Source organism: Scyliorhinus canicula, chromosome 3 (assembly GCF_902713615.1).
Source record: "Scyliorhinus canicula chromosome 3, sScyCan1.1, whole genome shotgun sequence".
NCBI lineage: Eukaryota > Metazoa > Chordata > Chondrichthyes > Carcharhiniformes > Scyliorhinidae > Scyliorhinus > Scyliorhinus canicula.
The window spans coordinates 161,517,812-161,542,840 of record NC_052148.1 but is presented as its reverse complement, the minus strand read 5'-3'; the positions used below and the strand labels follow the sequence as shown (position 1 = coordinate 161,542,840).

At 47.2% G+C, this 25,029-nt stretch overlaps 1 protein-coding gene across 2 annotated transcripts in view; it reads left to right on the top strand.

The window, feature by feature from the left end:
* LOC119963066 (coxsackievirus and adenovirus receptor homolog) overlaps nt 1-25,029 on the top strand; it is a 33,826-nt gene that overhangs the window by 5,348 nt on the left and 3,449 nt on the right. Inside the window, exons 2-6 of one of the 2 annotated variants that reach the window (XM_038791624.1) lie at nt 11,262-11,609; nt 12,135-12,413; nt 12,504-12,659; nt 18,398-18,468; nt 24,062-24,235. In XM_038791624.1, the coding sequence (XP_038647552.1) occupies nt 11,262-11,609; nt 12,135-12,413; nt 12,504-12,659; nt 18,398-18,468; nt 24,062-24,235 (1,028 nt within the window). The remainder of the gene's footprint in view (nt 1-11,261; nt 11,610-12,134; nt 12,414-12,503; nt 12,660-18,397; nt 18,469-24,061; nt 24,236-25,029) is intronic. The other variant, XM_038791625.1, reaches the window with a different exon arrangement.

The window sequence follows — 25,029 nt, the reverse complement described above, 5'->3', positions numbered from 1 at the left end:
CAGTATCCTGCCTTTCCTGTCCTCCTCTTTTACCGGCACATGCCTGTCCTGTACTCCCATCAACTGCTCCTTCAAAGACTCCAACATACCAAATGTGGATTTACCCTCAAACAGCCTCTTCCAAACATCAGCCTCCAAATCCTGCCTAATCTGGTTGTAGGTAGCCTTCCCCCAATTTAGCACCTTAACCCGAGGACAACACTCGTCCTTTTCCATGAGTATCCGGAAGCTTACGGAATTGTGGTCACTGTTCGCCCACTGCAAGCTTACGGAATTATCGTCAATGTTCTCCCACTACAACTTTGATGACCTGGCCGGGCTCATTCCCTGGTACTAGGTCCCATAAAGCCCAATCTCCCATCGAACTATCCACATAGTGTTCCAAAAAACCTTCTTGGACACACTTTACAAATTCCTCACAATCCAGACCCCTAGCCCGAAGGGATTTCCAGTCAATATGAGGAAAATTAAAGTCTCCCACAATAACAACCCTATTATTTCTACATTTATCCAGAATCTTCTTGCATATCTGTTCTTCAAACTCCCGTGGGCTGTTGGGAGGCATGTAGTACATCCCCATCATAGTGGCTGCCCCTTCCCGTTTCTGAGTTATACCCACAGTGCCTCATTACTTGATTTCTTCATGGTGTCCTCCTTCTGTACAACTGTAATATTTTCCCTAACCAGTATTGCAAACCCCCCACCTCTTTTACCTTCCTGTCTGCCTCGCCAAAATCACCTATATCCTGGAATATTTAACTGCCAGTCCTGTCACTTTTTTAACCAAGTCTCCATTACAGCAACCACGTCCAAGTTCCACGCATGAATCAAGGCTCTAAGTTCTTCCTTACCTGTTATACTCCGTGCATTGAAGCAGATACACTCCAGACCTCCAGACCCACTGAGGTCAACCTCCCCCAGCCTAGCCTTCCTCTTAGCCAGCCTGACTCTGGCACCATTCTCATCCCCAGTCTCTACACTTGCAGGCTTACTGTCTTGATTCCCACCCCCCTGCCAAATTAGTTTAAATCCACCTGAACCATAATAGCAAACCTCCCAGCCAGGATATTGGTGCCCCTCCAGTTCAGATGTAACCCATCCTTCCTGTCCAAGCCCCGGCTTCCCTGGAAAACATCCCAGTAATCCAAAAAACTGAAACCCTCCCTCCTGCAGCGGTTCTTTAGCCACATGTTCAAATGCACTATATCCCTGTTGCTAGCCTCGCCAGCAGGTGGCACGGGAAGTAATCCTGAGATTACTACCCTCGAGGTCCTGCATTTTAACCTTCTACCTAGCTCCCTAAATTGCTGTTGTAGGACCTCGCTACTCTTTCTATCTTTGTCATTTGTACCTATGTGGACAATGACCTCTGTCTGATTTCCCTCCCGTTTTAGGATGCTTCATATCCACTCAGAGACATCCAGGATCCTGGCACCAGGGAGGCAAACTACCATCCTGGAGTCCTTTTTGTGGCCACAGAAGTGCCTATCTGTGCCCCTGACTATTGAATCCCCTACCAATATTGCTTTTCTATGCCTTGTACCTTCCGTCTGTGCAGAAGGGCTAAGTTAAAGACATGGTCATCTTGGAAACTTCAACGTTCATGACACACTTGTCTCGTCTCAGTCAACTCACCTCTAACTCAAAAGGTTGTTGGTTTAAGCCCCACTCCAGAGACTTTGTTGTGTAATTTGGGATGACATTTCAGTGCTGGATGGAGCACTATCTTTTGGATGAGTATTTGGCCCAGGTTTTCTGATCTCCAGCTTGCCACAGTTGAGACAAATCCCACAAGATGCTCAACAAGACCCTCTCAGAAGTCGCAATACAATGACTACATGGGAATTACCCAGAAAGTTTGAACTTCCATTGGGCAACCCAAAGCCTCCACTGTGACGGCACCCATGCAGTTTTGGCCTGGGTGGCATGCATTGTCGGCACCACCCCCCACTCCTGCACGCGGTTGGACTCTTCCAAATGCACCTGCACATACTGGATGCTCGCCAACAAATTCTCATGTAATTTGTGGCTCTGTGACTGCATCTCCACAATTGATAGGACTGTCCTTTCCAGAAGCCCAAAACCCATTTGGACGACAGCTAGGCCCAGGGGTTGACCCACCCTCCAATCGTCCGACCCCTCGGTAGTTTCTACGTCCACCTGCTGTACCGGAGCATGTGTGTGGTGGGCACCAGATAGTGCTCCAGGAGTCTCTTTGCTAAGGTGCTCAACTGAGGTGAGTGTTTCTGAGATGGTGGAGGATGTTTGAGACAGCTGTGATGAGAAGTCAATGTCTTCCCCAGACTCGTGCTCTGGGGTGTCCTGGAATATGGGTTGAGGGCTCCGCTCCTCATCTATATGCAAAGTTAGCTGGGTCACATATACTAAGTTGCACATGAGCCAAGCATACCACCAATATGAACCAGATAAGAACTTATGTCACCATAAACTCCCAAAAAGGACTGTATGACACCCTGGGCTAATACAAGGTACAGGTGGTCCGGCATCTGTGGAAGGAGGTGGGCGCGGCCGTCAGTGCCATCGCATTGACACCCAGGACTGGCGACCAATGTCGCAAAAAGCTCAATGACTTACTGAGGACAGCCAAGGTGAGTACCCAGCAATGTGCCCATGGCACCAACCCCCCCCCCTATCCCCCATATGTGTGACACCCACCCCCTCCCCAGGGGAACGGTACACCCACAGCCGTGACCCGCATGGCTGCAGCCACCCATGCAAGCTGCATTGGCCGTGTGCCCTGTGCACCCATGCCAACATAGATCCAACCGCATGCATCGGACCGCCTAACAATGCTGTTATCTCCCCCCCCACCCCTCCCCAGGAGAAGAGTGCCCATAACCATCCACGTCCACGTCCAGGAGCACGAAATGGTGCCGGTCATGAGTGCCACACAGGCCAACACCGCATGGGTGGCGTCCGCGGTGGAGACAATGGTGGCGACAGTGTCGGGCATGGGACTGAGTTTGCAAGGCCTGAGGCTATCTGTACACGGGGCCTCTGCGGCCCAGGACAGGGCTGCCGCCTCACAGGCAGCCATGAGCCAGGGCCAGGTGAACATCGCAGAGGTGCTCAACAAACTGACACGGTCTCAGCAGTCCATGGCCCAGTCCCAGCAGGCCATCGCTGAGAGCATCAGCGCCTTTGCCCGGGTGATGAATGGCGTTGTACAGAGCCAGACTGGGATGGCGAACTCCCTGAGCTCCATGGCTGCAAACATCCAGGCCCTGGTGGACACCAGCGCGGGCCTCCAGGTGATGGTGGTGCCCCGGGTGCTGGATCCGCTCGCACCCCCGTCCCATGGAGAGCCCCGGGGGCCACCGGGCACCCCGAGGGAGGAGGAGGTGCTGGGGCCTGTTCCGGGTCCCTCTGCAAGGGGGCAGCGGGCAGAACAGGGTGGCACCATGCCATCCCAATTGTCCCAGGTGCAGCCTGGCCCATCCAGGCCAGGCCGCCCCAGGAAACATCCGCCAAATGGGACCCTAGTCACAGGCCAGGAATCACAGGAGTCCATCTCCAGTTCTGCTGTGCCGTCTAGGGGAAAACCAAGACATAGTCATAGGGCCTGTAAGGCCAGAAAGGTAGACACTGATGAGTAAGTTGGCACAGGTGCAGGGCACAGAATAGTTAGGTGGGCTACGGCACATGTACAGGACGTCTGTTATTAAACACATTCCACACCTATGTGAGCTGCATCTGTACTCTGTCCGATGCGTGCGGGAGTGGGACGGGGACTGTGGGCCATTATGTGTGAGAGGTGCTGCGATAGAATTTGAGCTCTGGTGCGTGTGACGTGCGGCCCCACAACCCACACCCCCACCCCCTCCCCCACCACGGTTCTCCCACGCCAACCCACCCCCAGCCATACGACAGGTCCATGAGACCATGAGATGCAGGGCCACGTGCAGGGTCCACCCAGGTGGAGAGTGTTGATGTGGCCATGGGTCAGACATTGTCGAACGATGTATGGCTCGGAGCCCATCGCAGAGCAGGCTGTGATCATCATGTCTTGTATCAGACCTGCTTACACCGTCAACTGTGTGCCCCCAGCGAGTTATGCCGCAGGTGAATGTGTCATGGAGGGATGATATGCATGCGGGTGATGTGGTAGTGGGGGAGGTGTGGGTGGTCGGTGGTGGGGCAGGTGAAGTTGGAGGTATTGGGAGAGGTGAAGGTGGTCGGTGGTGGGGGAGGTGCCGAACTCTGCTGTCTGTGCCCATGCCCATCACTACTGACCCACACCGTGGTCGCTGAAATGTACAGCTACCAGCGACGCCCGTGCCTGCTGGCCCAGCCGGCGGCGCTGGGCAGCCTCCTTTTGCCCTCCATACCCCATGTCCCGTGCATCTGCTTCCACCTCGCCATCCCCCTCATCTGGAGAAGAGTTCCCCTCATCCTGAACGGCCTCCTCTTTCTCCTCCCTTTGCTGGGCTATGTTGTGCAGGACGCAGCAGACCATGACGATGCGGCTGACGCTCTCCGACGGGTACTGGAGGGCCCCTCCAGAGCGTTCCAGGCACCTGAAGCACATCTTCAGCAGCCCAAAGCGACCACACTCCTGGTCGCTGCATGGGCATCATTGCAGCATTGCTCCGCGTTGGTCTGTGGCCTCCGTATAGGCGTCATCAGCCACGACTACAACGGATAACCCCTGTCGTCCAGCAACCAGCCCCGCAGGTGGGGGGGGGGGGGGGGGGGGGGGGGGTGTCACTCAAACATGCCAGGGATGAACGATTGGGCCAGTATAAAGGAGTCATGCACACTACCAGGTTCTCTGGCGCAGACGTGTAGGATGGTCATCCTGTGGTCACAGACAACCTGCACATTCATTGAGTAGGCACCCTTCCTATTCAGGCACATTGCCCTTTCCTCCGAGGTGGGCCACATGGCGATGTGCACTCCATCGATCACCCCCTGCACCATGGGTATCCGGGCAACAGCGGCGAAACCCGCCGTGCGGGCATCCTGGTGGGCGCGGTCCGCTGGGAACTGTATACATCGGTCTGCGATGTCATACAGGGAGTCAGTGATGGCCCGGACGCACCTGTGCACCGATGGCTGGGAGATGTTGGACAGTTCCCCACTCGGCGACTGGAACAACCCCGTCGCGAAGACACTGAGGGCGACCATCACCTTGATGGCCACCGGGATGGCATGTCCACCCACGGTCCCACGTGGTACCAGGTGTGCCATCAGGTGGCAGATGTGGGCAAAGGTCTCCCGGCTCATCCGGTGTCTCCTCCTGCACGCCCTGTCCGGGAGGTCCTCGAAGGACATGTGGGGCCGGTACAGACGTTGTCGCATCGGACGCCTCCGTGGCCGTGGCACACCCTCCTCCTCCTTCTCCTCCTCATTATCCTCGTGCTGTGGCTCCCGCATGGCGTGGTGCTCCTCCTGCACCTCTCGGGCATGTGGCCCTGCGGCCTGGGTGGCTTGCATGTGCCCCACTGCAGCCCGTTGCTCTACAGCAGGCTCCGCCACCTCCCTGTCACTCCCGTGCGCAAGCTCCCACTGGGCCTTATGCAGGGCAGCAGCCCCCACCACGGCGGCCAACAACGCTGGGAGATGGCTGAACATTGTAATTTCTGTAGGGGGTGGGAGTAGACAGGGTTTCAGCATTGGTAAACACCCTTCCACCGCCAGGTGCCATGGGCTACATGGCCAGCCCGGTTTCCAGCACGCATCCCACCCCGGCCTCCTCGGTGCCCTGACACCTGTCGGCCGTCCCACCTGCCAGGGCCACCGTCTGGTGGCAGTGCCCACACCGGGGGGCTGCCGTGTGTGCTGCCCTGGACCTACCCGCTGGTGGGTCCCGCCAGTTTGGTGGTGGGGGGTTGGGGGGTTCTGGCACACGTCAGGACAGCTGGGCCGCCTGCGCCGGGACAGCGAACGGGTTGGGTGGACAGCCACGTGTCTGCCGTCATGGGGTCTGGCCATTGGATACCCCCTGCCGTAGTGGGCCTGCAGCCTTTGTCGCCCTCACTGCTTCTTCACCACCCCCACCCCCAGCAGCGGATGTGTGGCCCCCCCCCCCCCCCCACCCACCCACCCCCGGCAGCCTCCCCCACATCGCCCGCAGACACAGCCGTGCCACTCCCCCTCCCGGGCTCCCCACCCCCAACGCCGTCAACTATCCCCCACCCATTCCCCCCCCGGGGCTCACACCACGCCGTCACGCAGCTCCTCCCGCAGCGTCAGCCAGCACAACTGTCTGATGCTGCTTTGTACCATGTTAGAATGGCGCCGGTGTGACATCCGGATGTTGGCCCATCTGGCCCGAAGAATCCCTGCTCCATTGGAGAATCGCCGCTAAGACCGTTTCCTGCGATTTTCCGAGCGGCCAGATGCCATGGGCGGGCACCCATTTTGCCACACGTCAGAGAATGGCCTCCCGGCGTCGGAGCGGCGTCACGCAATTCACACGGCGCTACGTCGATTCTTCGACCCGGCAGGAGGTCGGAGAATCCCACCCAATAGCTCTTACACTGGATCTCTAGAGAATTCATCACATCTTTTAGAGAGTTAGAACTCCCCCATTCAGTCTTTAGAATCAAAGTGAAACGAACTCCAGCCTTGCGACACTGAGAAACATGTCAGTGAGATCAGAACCAATCACCACTGGTCTCCAGGCAGGAAACAATTCATTGGTCACCAGCCAAGTCATTCAAAGAGAGTCATCACTGATGCCTTCCTGCTGCTGTAATGCTGTTTGAATTAACGACACATACCACTTACAAACTGCTTTGCCTTAAAGTCACAGGTCCATTAATCCTCCATGGACCAAATGGTAATGGCAAACATAAAAGAAAGGGGAAATAAGGGAATAAACAGTAACCAATAAGAAGGACCTTTACAGTATCAATATACACTTTTACTCTTTGTGGTTTTGTCAGCTTGTGCCATCCTCCAGCAGACTAGGGAGAGCATACTGCAAGGGTTGCCAAAAGTTATCATTTACTTATATGATGTCCTGATGTCAGGGTCCACTAAGGAGGAACATTTGGTAAATCTGGATGAAATTATAAAGCGGTTTGAGGAAGCAGGGGTGGACCTGAAAGGAGAAAGGTGCACTCTTCAGACAAATGAGGTGGCTTATCTTGGATACAGGATGGATACTCAAGGGCTATCCCAATGAAAGATAAAGTCAGGCAGTCTTTCAAGAAGCACCAGCCTCTGAGAACCTCTGAGATCAGGGGTGGGATTTTCCGACACCCCCCCCCCGCCGTGTGAATCCCGGCAATTCTCCCGATAGGTCAAGCGGCCGACCGTTTTCGGCCAGTCCTGCCAGCATGAAATGGACATGGTCCATCACGGTGGGACCTGGCTTGTTGGCCGTCTAGCGGGGTCCTCGGGATGGGTGCGGGGGGATCCGGCCCAGGGGAAGGCCCCCACGGTGGCCTGGCCCGCGATCGGGGCCCACTGATCTGCGGGCGGGCCTGTGCCGTGGGGACACTCTTTCCCTCCACATGGGTCTTTGTAGGGCTCTGCCATGGCTGGCGCGGAGAAGAACCCACCTGCGCATACGCGGGACCACGGCGGTCCTTCGCCGCCGGTTGTCGCGGCGCCAACCCCTCTGGCGCCGGCCTAGCCCCCAGAAGTGCGGAAGATTACGCAACTTCCGGGTGGCCCGACGCCGGAGTGGTTTGTGCCGTTCTTTGCGCTGACGGGGGTCCATCGCGCCAAGTGCGGGAGAATCCCGCCCCAGGTCTTTCCTGAGAATGGTTAACTTCTATGGACGGTTACTCTCTCACTTATCAATATTGCTAATTGTGTTATACGTGTTGTTGAAGAAGTGTCAAAACTGGTACTCGAAGAATCCACAAAAGGAAGCTTTAAATCAAATGAAGCAAGTGCTTCAATCTTCAAGTTTATTGGAACATTTTGATTCAAAGAAAAAAATAGTGATTGTGTGTGTCCCTTCACCATATGGAGTTGGGGCTGTATTATCCCATGTAATGGAAAACAATTCTAAATGACCCTTTGGATATGTATCAAGAACTTTATCTGATGAGGAATGGGGATATTCACAGATAGGGAAGGAAGGCTTGGCCATTATTTATGGCTGTACGAAATTCCACCGATATGTATACAGCCACCACTTTTCCATTATTACAGATCATTAAGCCACTTTTAGGACGTTTCAAAGAAGACAAGGTGGTATCCCAATAACTTTGGCCTGAATTTAGCAGTGGGCATTTTTCCTAGAAATCTAGGATTATATTTTCGAGCATCGACCAGGGGCTCACAAAGCCAATGCCTTAAGTCGCCTTCCATTACCTGAAAGCACATCATCCCTCTTAGTGCTGCAAGAGAGTGTGATGGCCTTCACTGTTATGGATTCCTTGCCCTTCACAGCACAGCAAGTCAAATACTGGACTAACAGGGACCCTTTGTTGTCGAAGATCAAGTTCATGATGTTGTATGGTGGCAAAAGGTGAAAGCTTCTGAAGTGATGACGCTGTATCAGCTCAGAAAGGATGAGCTTAGTACGAAGATGGTGTCATCCTTTGGGGATCTGGAGCATTCATCCCAAAACCAGGAAGATTGTTGACACTAGAAGAATCACGTAGTGCCCACTCATGTGTATCAAAGATGAAAATGTTAGCGTCTGGTGGCCTGGGATTGATGCATTCATAGAGCAGGTGGTAAGACAATGAGATTAGTGCCAACTTCAAGAGAAATTACCTGCCTTCCACCCTTGCGAATGGTGACGTAGGCCATAGGTGATTGGCCCATTCATGGGTAGAATCTTGCTATTGCTGGTGGACACCCATTCAAAATGCACCGAGGTTTTCAAAATGAGGTCTACAATATCCTACGCTCAACTTGAGAAATTGCATCAATGCTTTGCAACCCTTGGTGTTCCTGAGGAGCTAGTTTCAGACATTGGTACAGCATTCACTTGTGCTGAGTTTCAAAACTTCAGGGCCTTCAATGACATTAAACACATTTGCACAACACCATAGCACCGATCATCGAATGGGTTAGCATAACCTGCTGTCCAAACATTCAAGGCTGGCATGAAAGAACAATCACCTGCACCATTGGAGACTGAAGTGGCACCATTTCCCCTGGCTTACAGAACCACCCCACATGCTACAGTGGGAATAGCTCCGGCCGAGTTGTTACTGGGCCATCGCTTGACGACCAAATTAAGCTGCTAATTTGGTGAGGAGGGTGGAGACAAGACAGAGTTATCAAAAGGAGAACCAAGATTTTTCAAAAATAGAGAGGGGGTTTGAGATAGATGATCCAGTCTTCATGAAAATTTTTGGAAGTGATCCAAATTTACTTCCTGGAGATGTGGTGGCCAGAATTGGGCAACTATCATCATAGATTCATAGAATCCCTACAGTGTAGAAAGAGGCCATTCGGCCAATTGGGTCTGCACTGACCCTCTGAAAGAGTACCCTATCCAGGCGCATGCCCCCATCACATCCTCATAACCCAATAGCCCCACTAACCTTTTGGACACTAAGGGGCAATTTAATGCGGCCAATCCACCTAACCTGCACATTTTTGGACTGTGGGAGGGAACCAGAGCACCCGGAGGAAACCCACGGAGACACGGGGAGAAAGTGAAAACTCCACAGAGACAGTCACCCAAGGCTGGAATTGAACCCGAGTCACTGGTGCTGTGAGGTAACAGTGCTAACCACTGTACCACCGTGTTACCCCAAAGAGGTGCAAGTACAGAATAAGTAATCAAAGAAGCACATGGACCATTTAAGAAGGTAGGAGCCATTGCAAGATTCAGCGCTGCTGCCTAATCCAGTTGTGCCCAAAAGCAGTTGGGGTTGTTTTGTTCAAGAGATGAAGAGGCTGATCAGCCAGTGCCAGGCTAAAGTGCTGCCCCCCATGAAACTGATTCCAGATAAGAGTCTGAGCGAGATAATTGCAGCAGAATCTAGCTTGACAGCCAGTTGAACTACGTTACTCCCAGAGGAAGAGGAACTCCCCTGACAGACTGAGTACAGGAAGTGTTTTTAAGTACCGGTGTTTTGTTCATAGTATAATTATTTCATGTATTGCACAATAACAGATTTAAAGTGAAAGGGATGTATTGGCTGGTCCGTTTAAGGGGCATGCATCAGGTGGGTCATGTGGCCCTCATCACCCAATGGGAATTGAGCTTGGAGATCTTGGTGCAGTGTGCAAGTTTCTGCAGCCAGAGTAAATCCTAGAGCTGGTAGTGATAACATTGTGAAAGATTCTCTATAAGAGTCTTGGGTCCCTGTTTGTGTGGAGTCTGTACATTCTCCCCGTGAATGTGTGGGTTTCCTTTGGGTGCTCCGGTTTCCTCCAACAGTCTAAAGATGTGCAGGTTAGGTGGATTAGTGATACTAAATTGTCCCTTAGTGTCCAAAGATTAGGTGAGGTTGCGGGATGTGGGAGATTGAGCCTAATTGGTGTGCTCTTTCAGAGGGTCAGTACTGACTCAATAGGCTGAATGGCCTCCATCTGCACTGGAGGGATTCTGTGAATCTATAAAATACTGGTTGTAAATAAACCATTATAATTTGTTATACATACTGACTGTTGGTCACCAATCTTTCCTTATTACAGTATCCAAAGGGGCTTACTGTAATCTTGGACAACACTTTATTTGTGCGTTATCACCATCCATAATACATGAAAAATTTGAGTGAATGATAATGAAGTTACAGTTGTATCTGAAGCATTGTCAGTGTGACAGTCATTCTGTGACTTTAATCTTTGACACATTTTAAGGGGAGGGGTAATGAATTTGTCATCTTTATCTGTCTCGGTGGCAAACCTGATAAAATGTCTGGGTTTCATTTTCTTTTTGTATTGCTAGCAGTGTGGAGGCCAGGGTTTGGCTGTTACTGAGACTCATGAAATATTGTCTGAGTTCTGAACATAAGAACATAAGAACTAGGAGCAAGAGTAGGCCATATGGCCCCTCAAGCCTGCTCTGCCATTCAATGAGATCATGGCTGATCTTTTGTGGACTCAGCTCCACTTTCCGGCCCAAACACCATAACCCTTAATCCCTTTATTCTTCAAAAAACTATCTATCTTTACCTTAAAAACATTTAATGTCAATGCAAATGCGGAAAAATTTGAATAGACTTCTGCCCTCACATCTGGTGCAATTCTTATGTGAAAATGCCTCGTTCTTTTAAAAATATATATCATTTAAAAATGTAAGGAAGTAGTAAATTAAGGTGGAAGTTTACTGGTCAGAAAGCTACCTCATATCTCTGTTTGTTCCTTTGCAGTTTTTGTTAGTCAAGCACAGCAAAACAAGGTGAATGGGTCAGTAGGGAGAAGTGCATTACTCCCATGTTCTTTCAGTTTTATTAATGGCCAATACACCAACTTCAGTTGGTTGAAGAATAATTCATTGTTCATCAGAGAAACTGCAGTTAATAGTAGCAATTCTGAAGTCAATGTTGAGGATGAAACTAACCGAAACAGGATTCAACTGCCAGGGAATCCATCATCTGGGAATCACTCACTCCTAATCACTCACCTGAGACTTGAAGATTTTGGAATGTTCAGGTGTGAGGCATATAGCAAGAGCCAAAGTGTCAAATCTGAAGAGACCTTCCTCACTGTTACCAGAGGTAAGATAGCAGGTGCTCAATGAAAAATATTTTTAAAGAGTTTCTAGTTTTCCCATTTTGGTTTGCCTAGTTTTGTTGCAGATGTGAGAATGTAGCAAAGTTTTTAAATTTCTGGTGATTAAAGTCAAATGTTTCCATTGGCACATCATAGAATCTTAAATCATTTGACGGGGACATCTGCAGATTTTTAAGCTAGAGAAGCAACCGTGGTGCAGATCATTTCTGTCGAGCTCCCCGTGAAATGCCTTGATCAAATTCTTCTGCACTAGTAAAAGGCGAACGGATGGTGGGCAGTGGAGAGAACTTTCCTATTCAACATCATTCGCAAATTACTTAAGATTCACTTAAGGGCCAGGGTAACGAAATATATAATGGGATCTTTGTTATCTCATTACTTGTAGAGACATAACTAGTCAAGTAGCAGTTTTCACACAGCTTTATTTGTAAGCAAGAACACTGTAGAATGTCTACAATGCACTAAGTTCTGTGTCTTCCCACTTTGAAAATTGGCCCTCTTTTTTTCAGACGGCGTTTCAAAACCCATTGTCAGCGTTTTCCAAGCTCAAAATATTACCGAACAAAGCTCAGTCGTATTGAAATGTGAAGTTGCAAGTGGCTCTTTACCTATCAATTATATGTGGCATAGGAAGGCCAGTAAGGCAGAAAAAGCCAAGAAACGTAAACATTATGAACAAACGCTGGTGCTCAATCCCAAAGTGGAGGAGGATAATGGCCTTTTCTTCTGTAAAGTCAGCAATAATTTTAGTACTGAGAAAAGCAACCTGGTGGAGATTCCATTGTCTGGTAACCTGCCTTATTATTGTAAACTGACCCATTTTTTTTTAGATAAGTGACTTTCACAGAAAATGGTTTAGCTTGGATTTATTTTTGCAGGTTCTGCCACATCCTCAGTGGAAACCACTCTCACTTCGAACAATACCAACGCTACCAGAATTCCATGGCTGGTGATCACCAGTACTTCAGCGGTAGTATTATTCATTGTTTGCATAATATTGACAACAATAAGGATGGTTAAGAAATGGACGAAAGGTAATACATTTAGAGTAAATATTACTAAAATTGTATTATCAGTTTAGTTTAATGATATGACAAACAATTTTATTTTCTGTCCTGTGTCCTGATGGCAGGAGGGTGCTGGAATTAACATGTCTAACTCTGCCTGCTTTGAGGATTGGATTATTTACTGAAATCTGTAAGTGACTTTCTAAGAAAATGTTAACATTTGCCCAGATAACAATATTGACTGCACTTCACAAAAGGAATGTGAAAGATGCTACATTTATAAATATACATTTATGAATACGATGGAAACATACTTTATTTTCTTCTTGTTTTTTCACCCCCGCCTCTCTAATTGTGGCCCAAAACGTAATTGGGGAAATCTGTTCCCAGCTTATCCTCCAAACAGCTACTGGTGTCAAGGGAACCTTTGGGATAAATTGTCCCCCCCATTTATCCTCCCTTTTACAGGGACGAAAACAAACATTTGATCAATGAGTTCTCACACAATGTGCTCTGGAGGCACAGGTTATCAAGTATTGTCCTACCAGAATCATGCATGAAATATCCAGGTGATTAATTTGTTTATTTGACCTAAAGAACTTTTGAATAATAACTCTGACGACACTTTTAAATTTATGGACTTAAAGTACTTTATTTCGTTTTCTTTCTAGAGAATTTTAAGAACGAGGTAAACCGGTCTCCCCGAACAGGTGCCGGAATGTGGCGACTAGGGACTTTTCACAGTAAATTCATTGAAGCCTACTTGGGACAACAAGCAATTATTATTAGGTCAAAGTCCTAGCTAAGGCAACTAATTGTTTTAATCAAACAAAAAATAAAATACTCGGCAGGTTTGGCCGGATCGGTGGAGAGAGAAACAGAGGAATGAGTGCCCAGTGCTCAGCCCGGGTTATCTGGAGTGTCGGCAGAGACTGTATCCCCATCGACTACAACAGCCCCACTGCCATTTCACGCTGAAGCATGTATTAAATAGGTTAATAGAAGAACACAAGAAATAGGATCAGGAGTAGACCATATGGGTCATCGATCCTGCTCCACTATCCAATATGATCATAGCTGATCATGGGCTTCAAATTCATTTTTCCACCTGCTACCCAGTTTCATGTTAGGTACACTGGTCTAACACTGGCTGCAACTGGATGCAGCTTAGATCAGAAAGATACTCCAGACATTGGTCATTGGTTTCAGGTTTCTTGAACTAATAGCACAGTTAACACAGTTCTCTGTGAGTTCGACTCTCTGCTAACTTAATTGTGGTTACTCTGAACCAGACTAGCTCTTAGCCACGTGGTGGAGGTGTGAGATTGTAATAACACCCTTGACTGACTCTCTAGATGTTCATCAGTGGAAAGAGGTGGAGTGTGAGTGTCTGGTGTCTTCTATAGTCAGATCCCACCCCTGAGTGTCCTGCCTGCTTATTGGTCATGTCCTGTACTCTGTGTTCATTAGCTGCTTGTCTGTATATTATGTGTGTGTGTGTGTGTGTGTGTGTGTGCCTGCATATCATGACACCCAGATCTCTTAATTCCCTGAGAGATTAAAAATCTGTCTATCCCAGTCTTAATTGTATTCAACGATGGAGCATCCTCAATCCTCTGGGTTAGAAAATTCCGAAGATTCACAATCCTTTGAGTGAAGTAATGTTTCCTCATCTCAGTCCTAAATGATCTGCCCTTTTTCATTCGACTGTGCCTCCTTACTTTAGATTCCCCGACTAAAGGAAACAATCTTTCAGCATCCACCCTAACAAGCCCATTCAGAATTTGTAGGTTTGAATTTGATTGCCTCTCATTTATTCTGAACTCCAGAAAATGTAAGCTCAATTTACTCAGCCTCTCATCACAGAACAACTTCCTCATCCCGGGGCCAAATTTAATGAACTGTCACTGTATCACCTCCAATGCGAATATATTCTTTCCAAATGTAGAGCGAAACTACACACATTACTCCAGATGTGGTCTCACCAAAAACCAGAAAGTCTCCTTTATTCATGTTCTTGTTCTCTAAACCCCTCACAATAAAAAACAACTTCTTAATTGCCTGCCCCACTTGCATGCTAACTCTACATTCATTATACAAGCACACCCTAGTCTATTTGGACATCAGCGTTCACATGTTTCGCACTTTTAAAAATGCTCTGCTTTTCTATTTTCTATTCTTATGACCGAAGTAAATAACTTTGCACATCCCTACATTATACTCCATGTGCCTTCTTGTTGCCCACTCAGTTAACCTCTCTATTATAAATCCCAAAACTTACCTTTACATCAAGCTTGGTAGCATCAGCAAACTTTGATATGTTACTCTCTATGTCTTCATTTAAGTCATTAATATAGATTGTAAACACTGAGGGTCCAGCACTGATCCCTGCAGCACTCCACTATTCACTGCCTACTAACTTGAAAAGCCCCCTTTATGCCCACTCTCTTGTTTCCATCCATTACCCAATTTCCTATCCCTGTTAAATTATTACCCCCAACTCCATGACCCATGAGTTTGCCTATTAAACTTTTGTGTGGCACCTTATCAAATACCTTTTGGAAATCCAAGTACACTAGGGACAGATGTTCCTTCCCCTCCACTGAGTGTTCTGCAGCATCGGGGGCAGCTCACCAATGGCTGGTGGTGGGAACTTCTGGTCCCGCCATTGACAATGGGGTTTCCTGTTGAACGCAACCCTCACCGCCACGAAACCCATGGTGGAAGTGAGCCGTCGGCAGGACCATATGATGCGCCAGCGTGAATGGCCAAAACATCCCTTTTATCTACCTTCTAGTTACATCCTCAGAAATCTCTAATATATTTGTCAAATACAATTTCCCTTTAATAGCTAACTGGCCTGAAGTTTATAGCCAACACATCCACTATTTCTGCAGCTATCTATTCTAGAACTCCAGGGTGTAGGCAATTACATCTCGGGGATTTGTCGGAATGTAGACCCTTTTCTTTCTCCAATACATTTTCTCTGTTGATATTTCCTTAATTTCGTCAGCCTTTTAACCCCTAGATTACTTGTGTCGTCTACTGTGAAGAAAGACACAAAATATTTCTTCAATGCCTCTGCCATTTCTTCATTCTCCATGATAATTTCTCCCGACTCTGCTTCTATGGGACCAATGTTTTATATACTTACAAAAGGCCTTCCAATCTCTTTTTGTATTTCCAGCTGGATAACTCTAATATTCAAATGTCTCCCTCTTAATCAGCTTTTTGATTCTCTCTGCTCGTCTCTAAAACAATCCCAATCCTCAGATTTGCAGTTGGTTTTTGCAACATGAAATGAAATGAAATGAAAATCACTTATTGTCACGAATAGGCTTCAGTGAAGTTGCTGTGAAAAGCCCCGAGTCGCCACATTCCGGCGCCTGTTCGGGGAGGCTGGTACGGGAATTGAACCGTGCTGCTGGCCTGCCTTGGTCTGCTTTCAAAGCCAGCGATTTAGCCCTTCTATTAATCTAATGCTATTGTTAACTTCCTGAGTCAGCCACAGAAGGGACTTTCTCACTAAGTTTTAGTTTTTCAATGGAATGCATTTTTGTTGATGTCACGAACCACGCTGATGTTATCTGTGAGGGTAACCCAACTCGGAACACCAGCTCATAGGGGTTTTGTTTTTGGAATGGTGTGAGGAGTCACATAAAACCCCAATGAAATTAATCTGTCCAGTTGTTGTGTAACAATTATTAAAGATTATTTATTAAATTAAAGAAAAGACTAATGCACACAGGACTACACTAGTCTAAGACAATTAAGTATATTAACCATTAAATCCCCAGACAGTTTATGTAGAACATGCCCCTTGTTCCAAAATATACCTAAGATCTCTAAACTCCTTAAGACTTCCTCTGTTTCCCAACATCCAAATTAAATAGATTTATAAAGTAAATTCAGCTTATAATTGTCACACAATACAAGGCTGATGATCAAGTCGAGGAAATGACTTTTCCCGGTGCAGCGTTAATACTTAAACTCCATTTCTAAAGGTTTCTGCACTGCCTTGACTCTGAGTGTTAGAGGCTGTGAGAACTAAAACCTGGCCTTCAGGTTGTTAGCTGGAACTGGCTTGTCTGCTTCTGAGGCACCTAGGTTTCAACTGGCTCTCTTGCTTCTGATGGTCCTGACAATTATACCTTTATTCCCCTTTGATTGGGTTTCTGTGTATTTGGTAACTCTCCCCCCCCCCCCTCCCCCCCCCCCCCCCCCCCCCCCCCCCCCCCCCCCCACAAATTCCTTAATTCTAGAAATTAGCATGTGTATATCTCAATGGTCTCCCAATCATCTAGATAAGCTGTTTCTGCTAACAGGGGATTCACACGTGATTTTATCTGCTAATTTTGCTCCACAAAATGATGCATGTCACCTTGCCTTTTATAGGCTGGTTACTGCTGTTGCTAGGCGTTTTTCTACCTGTTGCTGGACCTATTGCATCCTATTGTGTTGTTCCTCGTGTCTTAATAAAGCTCATAGTCTCAAATGTGGAGAAGGTACTTTATTGTGAATTTGTTCTCTCTTCAGACCTTAACTTACGGCTACCTCCAATGCTGCCTGCTTGTGTGTCTGTGTCCTGCTACGAGTTCTGCCTTCCGTGAAGTGTGTCCTCACTTCCTGTCCCGGTGTATTTATAGCTCTCCTGTGCTCCCTCTAGTGTTTGCTCAGTTGTATTGGATCTAGTCAAATCTACGATCACCACACCTATTATGTCTTGTTAGATTTGTGTTCCTGCTGTTACTTGGAAATTCCATGACGGTTGAAAATTCATAATTGTTTGTTTAAATGTTTCTTACTGTTCATTTACGAATATAACTTTTAGTCTATTTACCCAATTCACCTTAGCCAATTCTCCCCTCATAGAATTACAGGATATTTACAGCGCAGAAGGGAATTCAGCCCATCCAAGCTGCACTGGCTTTCTGAAAGAGCATGCTACCTTGTCGTACACCCCTCCCTTACCCCTGTAACCTTGCACCTTCTTTTCTTTTCAGATACATACCTTTGCTTGTTTGCAATTGGAGTATGTCACTTTCATTATAGCTACTCGCTCATTTCAGTTTCTACGGCATGCCCTGGTCCCTCCTAACCATATCCCCAGCACCTTCAGGCCTCTCCGAGCTATGCAAGAAGTGGTGACAACTGACAAGATTACAAAAGACAGGAGATGATTATTGGGCATGGCAGATTGGTGCTGGAGCATTGCCTTTTGTTGTAGGTGACAATAAATGATGAATGAAATAAACAAAATCATCTGGACACCTATTGATTGGAGCTTCTCCATTTAGGAACTAGGTAGAATAGTATAATGCTTTTCATTTAGATCCTCAATTACTAACATGTGACAGTGGAATCTTTAATCTCATATAAAGAGGCATAACGGTTGCATATGACTGAGCAGCATGATATCATTATAGGAATAAAGCATCAGTTCCAATCTCAGATTTGCTGATGTTTCCTTTGGTTTTACAAATATTATTCTTTATTTCAACACATTTGCCAACGGTATCTTAAATGCTTTTTTGGCACTTTATGAAACATGTTGAGTAAATATTGCTTCTAACAAAAGTCCTCAGTTTATAACTTCAGTTGATAGTTTCAAAAAACAATACTCAAGGTTTTAGGTGGTAACTGAGATGTTCGAGATCTTAAGGCAACCAGCCTTCATCAAGAAAGCCAGAAAGATGAAAATCAGCAACTTGTTGGGAAAGTGTATACTACAAGTTCTAAATATGTTTTATGATGTTAACTTATAGAAAGACAGCAGTCAAGTTCAATTCTCCTGCTGAGAGACCAAAGAGATGCTGCTGTACAAACCAATGAAGAGGTAAACCCCCACACGCTTTTCAAAAAAATTGGAATGCATTTTATTGAGTTGAATTAAGTAGTGTTGCTGTTTGTGTTGTATTTTTAAAAATAATTTTCCTTCTTTCCTCCTTCCATACACTTTTCAAAGGTCACTGACATTGGCTAGGTAGGTAGGCAGTAGCTTGTCCAATATCTTGTCCTGGAGACTATTCTTCAGGTTCAACTGTTTAGGCCTTAAATTCCGGAGTCCCCTCCCTAAACATCTTTGCTCCTCTCTCTTCCATTATGATATTCTTTAAAATCTACCCCTTTTACAAAGTTCTTACTCCTAATCGATTCTAATACCTCTTTTGTGACTTGATATAAAAATGTTTCTGATAATGCTTCTATGAAGTGCTGTGGATGTTTTCCCACAATACAGGTAAATTCAGAGAACCCTACAGCACAGAAGGAGGCTATCCAAAGATGTGCAGGTTAAGTGGATTGGCCATGCTAAATTGCCCTTTGTGTCCAAACAAAAAGGTTAGGTGGGGTTACTGGGTTGCGGGGATAAATTGGAAAAGTGGGCTTAAGTGGGATGCTCTTTCCAAGGCATGGTGCAGATTTGATTGACTGAATAGCCTCCTTCTGCACTGTAAATTCTATGATAACTATGATCCAGGCCATCATGTCTGTGCTGCGCTCTGAAAGAGTAACCACGCTTTGTCCCACATCCCCAACTTTTGTCCATCATGAGTAGCACTCCTGGGCTACAAAGTACCATTATAAAATTCAGTACAAAATAATGTCTACCTGGAACTTTCTAGCCCAATCCTGCTTTTTCAACTTTGAGGCTAAAGTTACATCAGTAACAAACTTATGTTTTTGAATCCTGACAGTTGTATATTCATGAGCCCCCTCCATATTGCTGAAACTCTAGGAGTTAAAATATGGTTGGGGAGGGATAAGCAAGAAGGGGCTAGCATTGAGAAAATACAGCAGATTCTGCCTGACCACCATTTTAGCCCCTTGCCCAGACCTCAATAATCTGGCAGATAATTTAACTGCACTGCATAAGAGTAAAGAAAGACCCTGCCCTGTCATGGCAGTTGGATAATATGTACTTTTTCATGAAGGCCTCGCCTTCTCAATCTTGCCCCTTGCCTGAGGTTTGGTTATCCTCAGGTTAAATCACCACCAGTCAGCTCTCCCCCTCAAAGGGGAAAGCAGCACTTTGGTCATCTGGGACTATGGAGACTTTACCTTTACCATTACTTTTAATCAAGGATAGAAACCATAATTGTCTCTTTACATAGGATTGTACCGGATATATGGCATAGAAACAGGCAAATTGTTGCACTTCAATCTCCTCCCATCTTTCTTCATCTAAATCTATCACTTTAACCCTCCAATCCCTTCTCTCTCATATGCTTTTCAAAATTCCCTTAAATGCACCGAGGCTGTTTGCTTTAACACTCCTTGAGGTACCAAGTTCCAGATTCTCAGCACTCATTGTGTGAAGAAATTTCTCCTGAATTCCCTATTGGAATTCTTGGTAACTATCTTATACTTTATTATGGTTATGTTCACCTCGACAAGGGGACATTTTTTCTCTGTATCCACTCTGAAACTTTTCATAACTCTAAAGACCTCGATTAGGTTAGCACTCACCCTTCTTTTTCATGAATAAAGAAATACAGCTTGTAAATCTTTTCCTGATATGTACACCCACAGATGTCTTGTAACATCCTTGTAAATATGTTTTGGGGGTGGGGGGCGGATTGCCTAGGGTGTTGAACAGCTGAGTTGGCTAGATCATGCTGCACAATGGCACCAACAGTGTGGTTCAATTCCCATACTAACTGTGATAGTTCATGGAGGCTGCCTTGCCTCAATCTTGCGGAGTGATGCCTCACAAGAGAGAGAACTGTCTCTCTTTAACAGTGAGTAATGTAAGATGTCTTACAACACCAGATTAAAGTTAAAGAGGTTTATTTGGAATCACTAGCTTTCAGAGCTAGTAGTTCCTTCAGTAGTTCCTTCATCAGGTAAGTCCCAAGTTGTAAGACGTCTTACTGTGCCCACCCCAGTCCAACACCATCTCCACATTGTGAGTGATGTTTATGCTCTTTGTAGATTTTTTACAATGTAAATCTTCTCTGCAACTTTTTCAGTGCCGCCATATCCTTTTTATAACATGGTGATCAGAACAGAATGCAATATTCCTCCATGTGGACTAACCAAGGTTTGATACAGATTTAGCATAATTTCTCTACTTTCTAGTTCAATCCATCTAGAAGTAAGGTCTACTTCTTGGGTTCATTTTTTGTGGCCTTGCAAGCCTGTTATGTAACTTTCAGTGATTTGTACTCTGAGATCTCTTTGTTTCTCCAACCCACCTAAATCTATCATAATATCCACTCATGTATATCATGAGATGCAGACAGGCAGTGATTGACACACAGGATAACCAATGAACACAAACAACCAATCACCAGACAGGACACCACCACTATAATGCCCACAGGGCATTAAGGCTCTCCCTCTCTCACAGGACACGGCTAGGGAGATAGTCGCAGTGCACAGGCCAATGAACATCATCACCATGTGGTAGAGAGCTAGTCTGGTCAAGCCAGTAGGAGGTTATCAGTTAGGTTAATAGAGTATCAACCCACAGCAGATTATGTACAGCAATCAACAGGTTCAATAAAACAGTTTTGGACCATCTCCTGTGTCGGAAGCCTGTTTCTCATTTTACTGCACCCAGTTGCAGTTGATGTTAGACCAACACAGATAACACATCAAAATCTGTACCAAGTAATAAATTATCTTCCTATTCTTCCAACTAAAATGTACCAACACATACCTCATATTTATGTGTTAATTATGGACCAGGGGTTCGACTCTCTTGTGTTTATTCAATGCAGCCCCTTTTCAAATTTTAAATTCAATTATTTCATTGCTTATTTCATCTTTCAATGGCAAGTCTACCTGTTCCATTATCCTGGTAAATATTGAAGCAAAATAATCATTTAATATTTCTGCCAGCTTGCATTGCCTGTGGTATTATCCTGACTCTCCCTTAATGGTCCAATTCTAATTATAGCTTTTTTAAATGAATGTGGCGATAAATCACTTACTATTTTATGTTCCGCGGTTAATTAATTCTACAGTTTCTCTTTGCCTTTCTTCTCGACAAAGGGCTGTGATGCCGAAGCTAGTTCATGGTGCAATCAGCAGGAAGCACAATAAAAGCTACAGCAGGGACATAACTTACTGTGCAATTTATTACACAATGCAATATAATGACTCAGTAAGTCATCAATTAAGTTGTTGGCAGTGTGTTTGTGTGTGGGGGCGGGGTGAGTGATGCTGAGCATCTCCATTTTTCACCACTCCTTTGTTTCCACCCCCCCCCCCCCACAACACACACACACACATACACACACACACACACACACACACACCCACCCACCCACAAACCTGTTTCCTGTAAAGAATATGGCTGTCAACCCATGATAACTTTGCTTCAGCAATTTTTTTTGTTCCTTCTCTTTCCAGGGTTTTGACATTGTCAACTTCCAATCTCAAGAAATTAAATGTACACAACAGATACAGACTACTTAGCCAACCAGTCCATGTCAGCTCTAATTCAACCTCCACTCATTTTTCATTTAACTTTCAACATAACCCTCCGTTCCTCCATTATCTGAAATAAATGTATTCGACGGCACAGTGGTTAACACTGCTGCTTTACAGCACCAAGGACCCGGGTTCAATTCCGGCATCGGGTGACTGTGTGGAATTAGCACTTTCTCCCCGTATCTGCGTGGGTTTTCTCCGCGTGCTCCGGTTTCGTCCCACAGTCCAAAGATGTGTATGTTAAGTGGATTCGCCATTCTAAATTGCCCCTTAGTGTCCAACGGTTAGGTGAGGTTATTGGGATAGGGTGGAAGTGTGGGCTTAAGTAGGGTGCTCTTTCCAAGGGCCAGTGCAGACTCGATGGGTCAAATAGCCTCCTTCTGCACTGTACATCCTATGATACTCTGTGTCAGCAAGTTCCACTCCCTGGGTAATGACATTTCTTTGAAATCACGATTGGATTTCTTGGTGACTGTCCTCCCTTGATGGCCTCTAACTTTGCTCTGCCTTACAAATGGAAACACATTGCGTGATGTTTAATGGAGATGATGGGGGGCTCACCAGCAGGCTGGACATCCAGTGGTAACCCCGTGTTGACTGTGTTCAGGAAGCTCTGTTGAATTAAGTACCATGCACTTAACTGGGCATTGATGAGCCTGCAGACTCCACACTGCTCGAGTGTTGCTGGTCAATCAGACCAGCAAATGTGGGTTGCACAACAGCACCACCAGGGGGAAGCAATAGCTGCTGCTAGAAATGCACACACCCAAGGCTTAGGATCACTGAGATCCAGGCTGCAGGTGAGTGACGGTGAGATTGCAGGTCCGGTAGCAAGCTACCCACCCCACCCCAAAATCATCCCATGATCATGCAGGATGCTTTTGGCCAAGCGACCTGCCCCTCCTCCCTGCCAGAAGTCTGCAAACAACTCCAACAGGGTTTATTTTTCGGGCATCTCGCAAGATGAGTCCCTTACCTGCTCCTTGTTGAATACCAGCATTTTGGCAGGGATAAGACCTTGGCATTAGCTGCCTATTTGAGGGCCGCAATTAACATCAGGGTAGGAAAGCTGTCCATGAATGTTCCTGCCCTGAATTGAATCCGGGCAGATGCAGTATCAACATGCACCTGATTAAATGCACCCACTTGGTCGACAGTATCGAAACATTTTACAAATCCAAAGACCTGAATTAGGTCATTCCTCCTAATTTCACGAGAAAAGAGGCCCTGCTTGTTTATCCCTTTCTGATAAGTATAACCTTTCAGTTCTGGTCTCATCCTTGGAAGTCTTTTAATGCACCCTCTAGTGCCTCTATAGCGATTCTCTGGAAACATTTCTAAGTGTTGTAGCAAACGGGAACTGCCATGAGTTCCCCAGTGCTCGGCCCAGCGAGGCCGCAATGCTTTTCAACGTTAATTGATCCACTTAATGAGGCCCCACAGGCTTCTCACTGCAAATGAAGACTCGTCAGCCGATTTTCTGGGACCGCACTCACCAGCCCCTGCTAACAAGGTCGAGGAGCACTTAAACAGCTCTTACACAGCCAACCCCAGTCAGTTCGCAGCCATGGCGCCAAGAAGACCTGCCCCAAGATTTGGGGATGCAGACCTGGCAAGATATGGTTGAGGCCAGGAGGGATGTCCTATTTCCCCAGCGGTCCTGCAGGGTGAACCACAGGACAGCCAGTACCACCTGGGATGAGGTGGCGGAAGCTGTAAACTCTGGGAGTGTGACCAGGAGGACTGGCCTCCAGTGCCATAAACAGGTCAATGACCTATACCAGGCAGCACGGTGAGTAGACACCAACAACACCCAGCGCACCCCCAGACCATTCCGCCCCCACACGGGCATTCAGTTCCCAACTCTCCAAGCGTCCCCCAACTCTCCCTTCACCCCTCCTCCCTTCAGCCCTCCCAACCCTTCCTTCACACACCCCTCCCGCCACTGTGAACCATGCGTGGCTAACAATGCCCTCTCTGTGTCTCCGCAGGAGTTGCTATCACACAATCGCCAGGAGAGGGCTCAGACTGGGGGCACGGTACTGGATTTAAGAATCCTCACAACATTCGAGGAACCCTGGAGGTTATGGGGTGGCCAAGGGCAGAGGTTGGTGGAAGCCGCAGAAGTGAGACCCACTGGGCTCCACCCGGAGGATCTGCCAAACGTGAGTTATTATTGCCTTACTGACTGACCCAAGCCTCTTACTGACCACATGTCCATTCTCCCTCAGGTCCTCCAGCCGATGGCACTGGCCCATTCCGGGTGGCACCCTGTCAAGCCTCCCACGAGAGAACCTCGGGGGAGAGCTCTGAGGAAGACAGGATCGATGCGTCATTTCACCCTCCTCTAGCGCAGATACACATATCTCGATGGGAAACGTTTGTAAGGCTTCTGGGGCACAATCTAGTGATGCACATCATGGGGAAGCAGGAACCCCCCAGGTGAGACAGCAGTCAGCGATCTGCTGAATCCCAGGACCCAGCCGGGTGCCAGCCAGATGCTGAGCCTTTAGTGCATTATTACCGGGACCTGATGGAGACAATGTAGGTGCAGTCGGGACATTAAGAGGGAGATGTCAGCAACACTCCAGCAGGTCCATAGCCGCTTGGAGGAGTTCCAGAGGCTATGAGTGCAGGAGATGACGGCGGCATTGCGTAGGACTGAGGCCAACACTGCTAGAGTGGTGACCGCAGTGGAGAGCTTGGTGCATGGCATCACCAGCATGAGTGGTGTCCAAGGCACGGCTCAGTCAGTGACGGCTATGGCTGAGGGTCTCGGCAGACTGTCCTCTCACTGGGGGATGTTACCCAGTACCAGGCTGACCTTGATGAGGTGCTGCGGGACATGTCCCGCTCTCAGATGGGAATGGCCGAGGCACTGCGAAGCTTGTCCCAATCACTGAGGAGCGTCGCCTAAGGCGTCAACGCTTTCGTGCAGACATCGGGAAGACAACAGGGC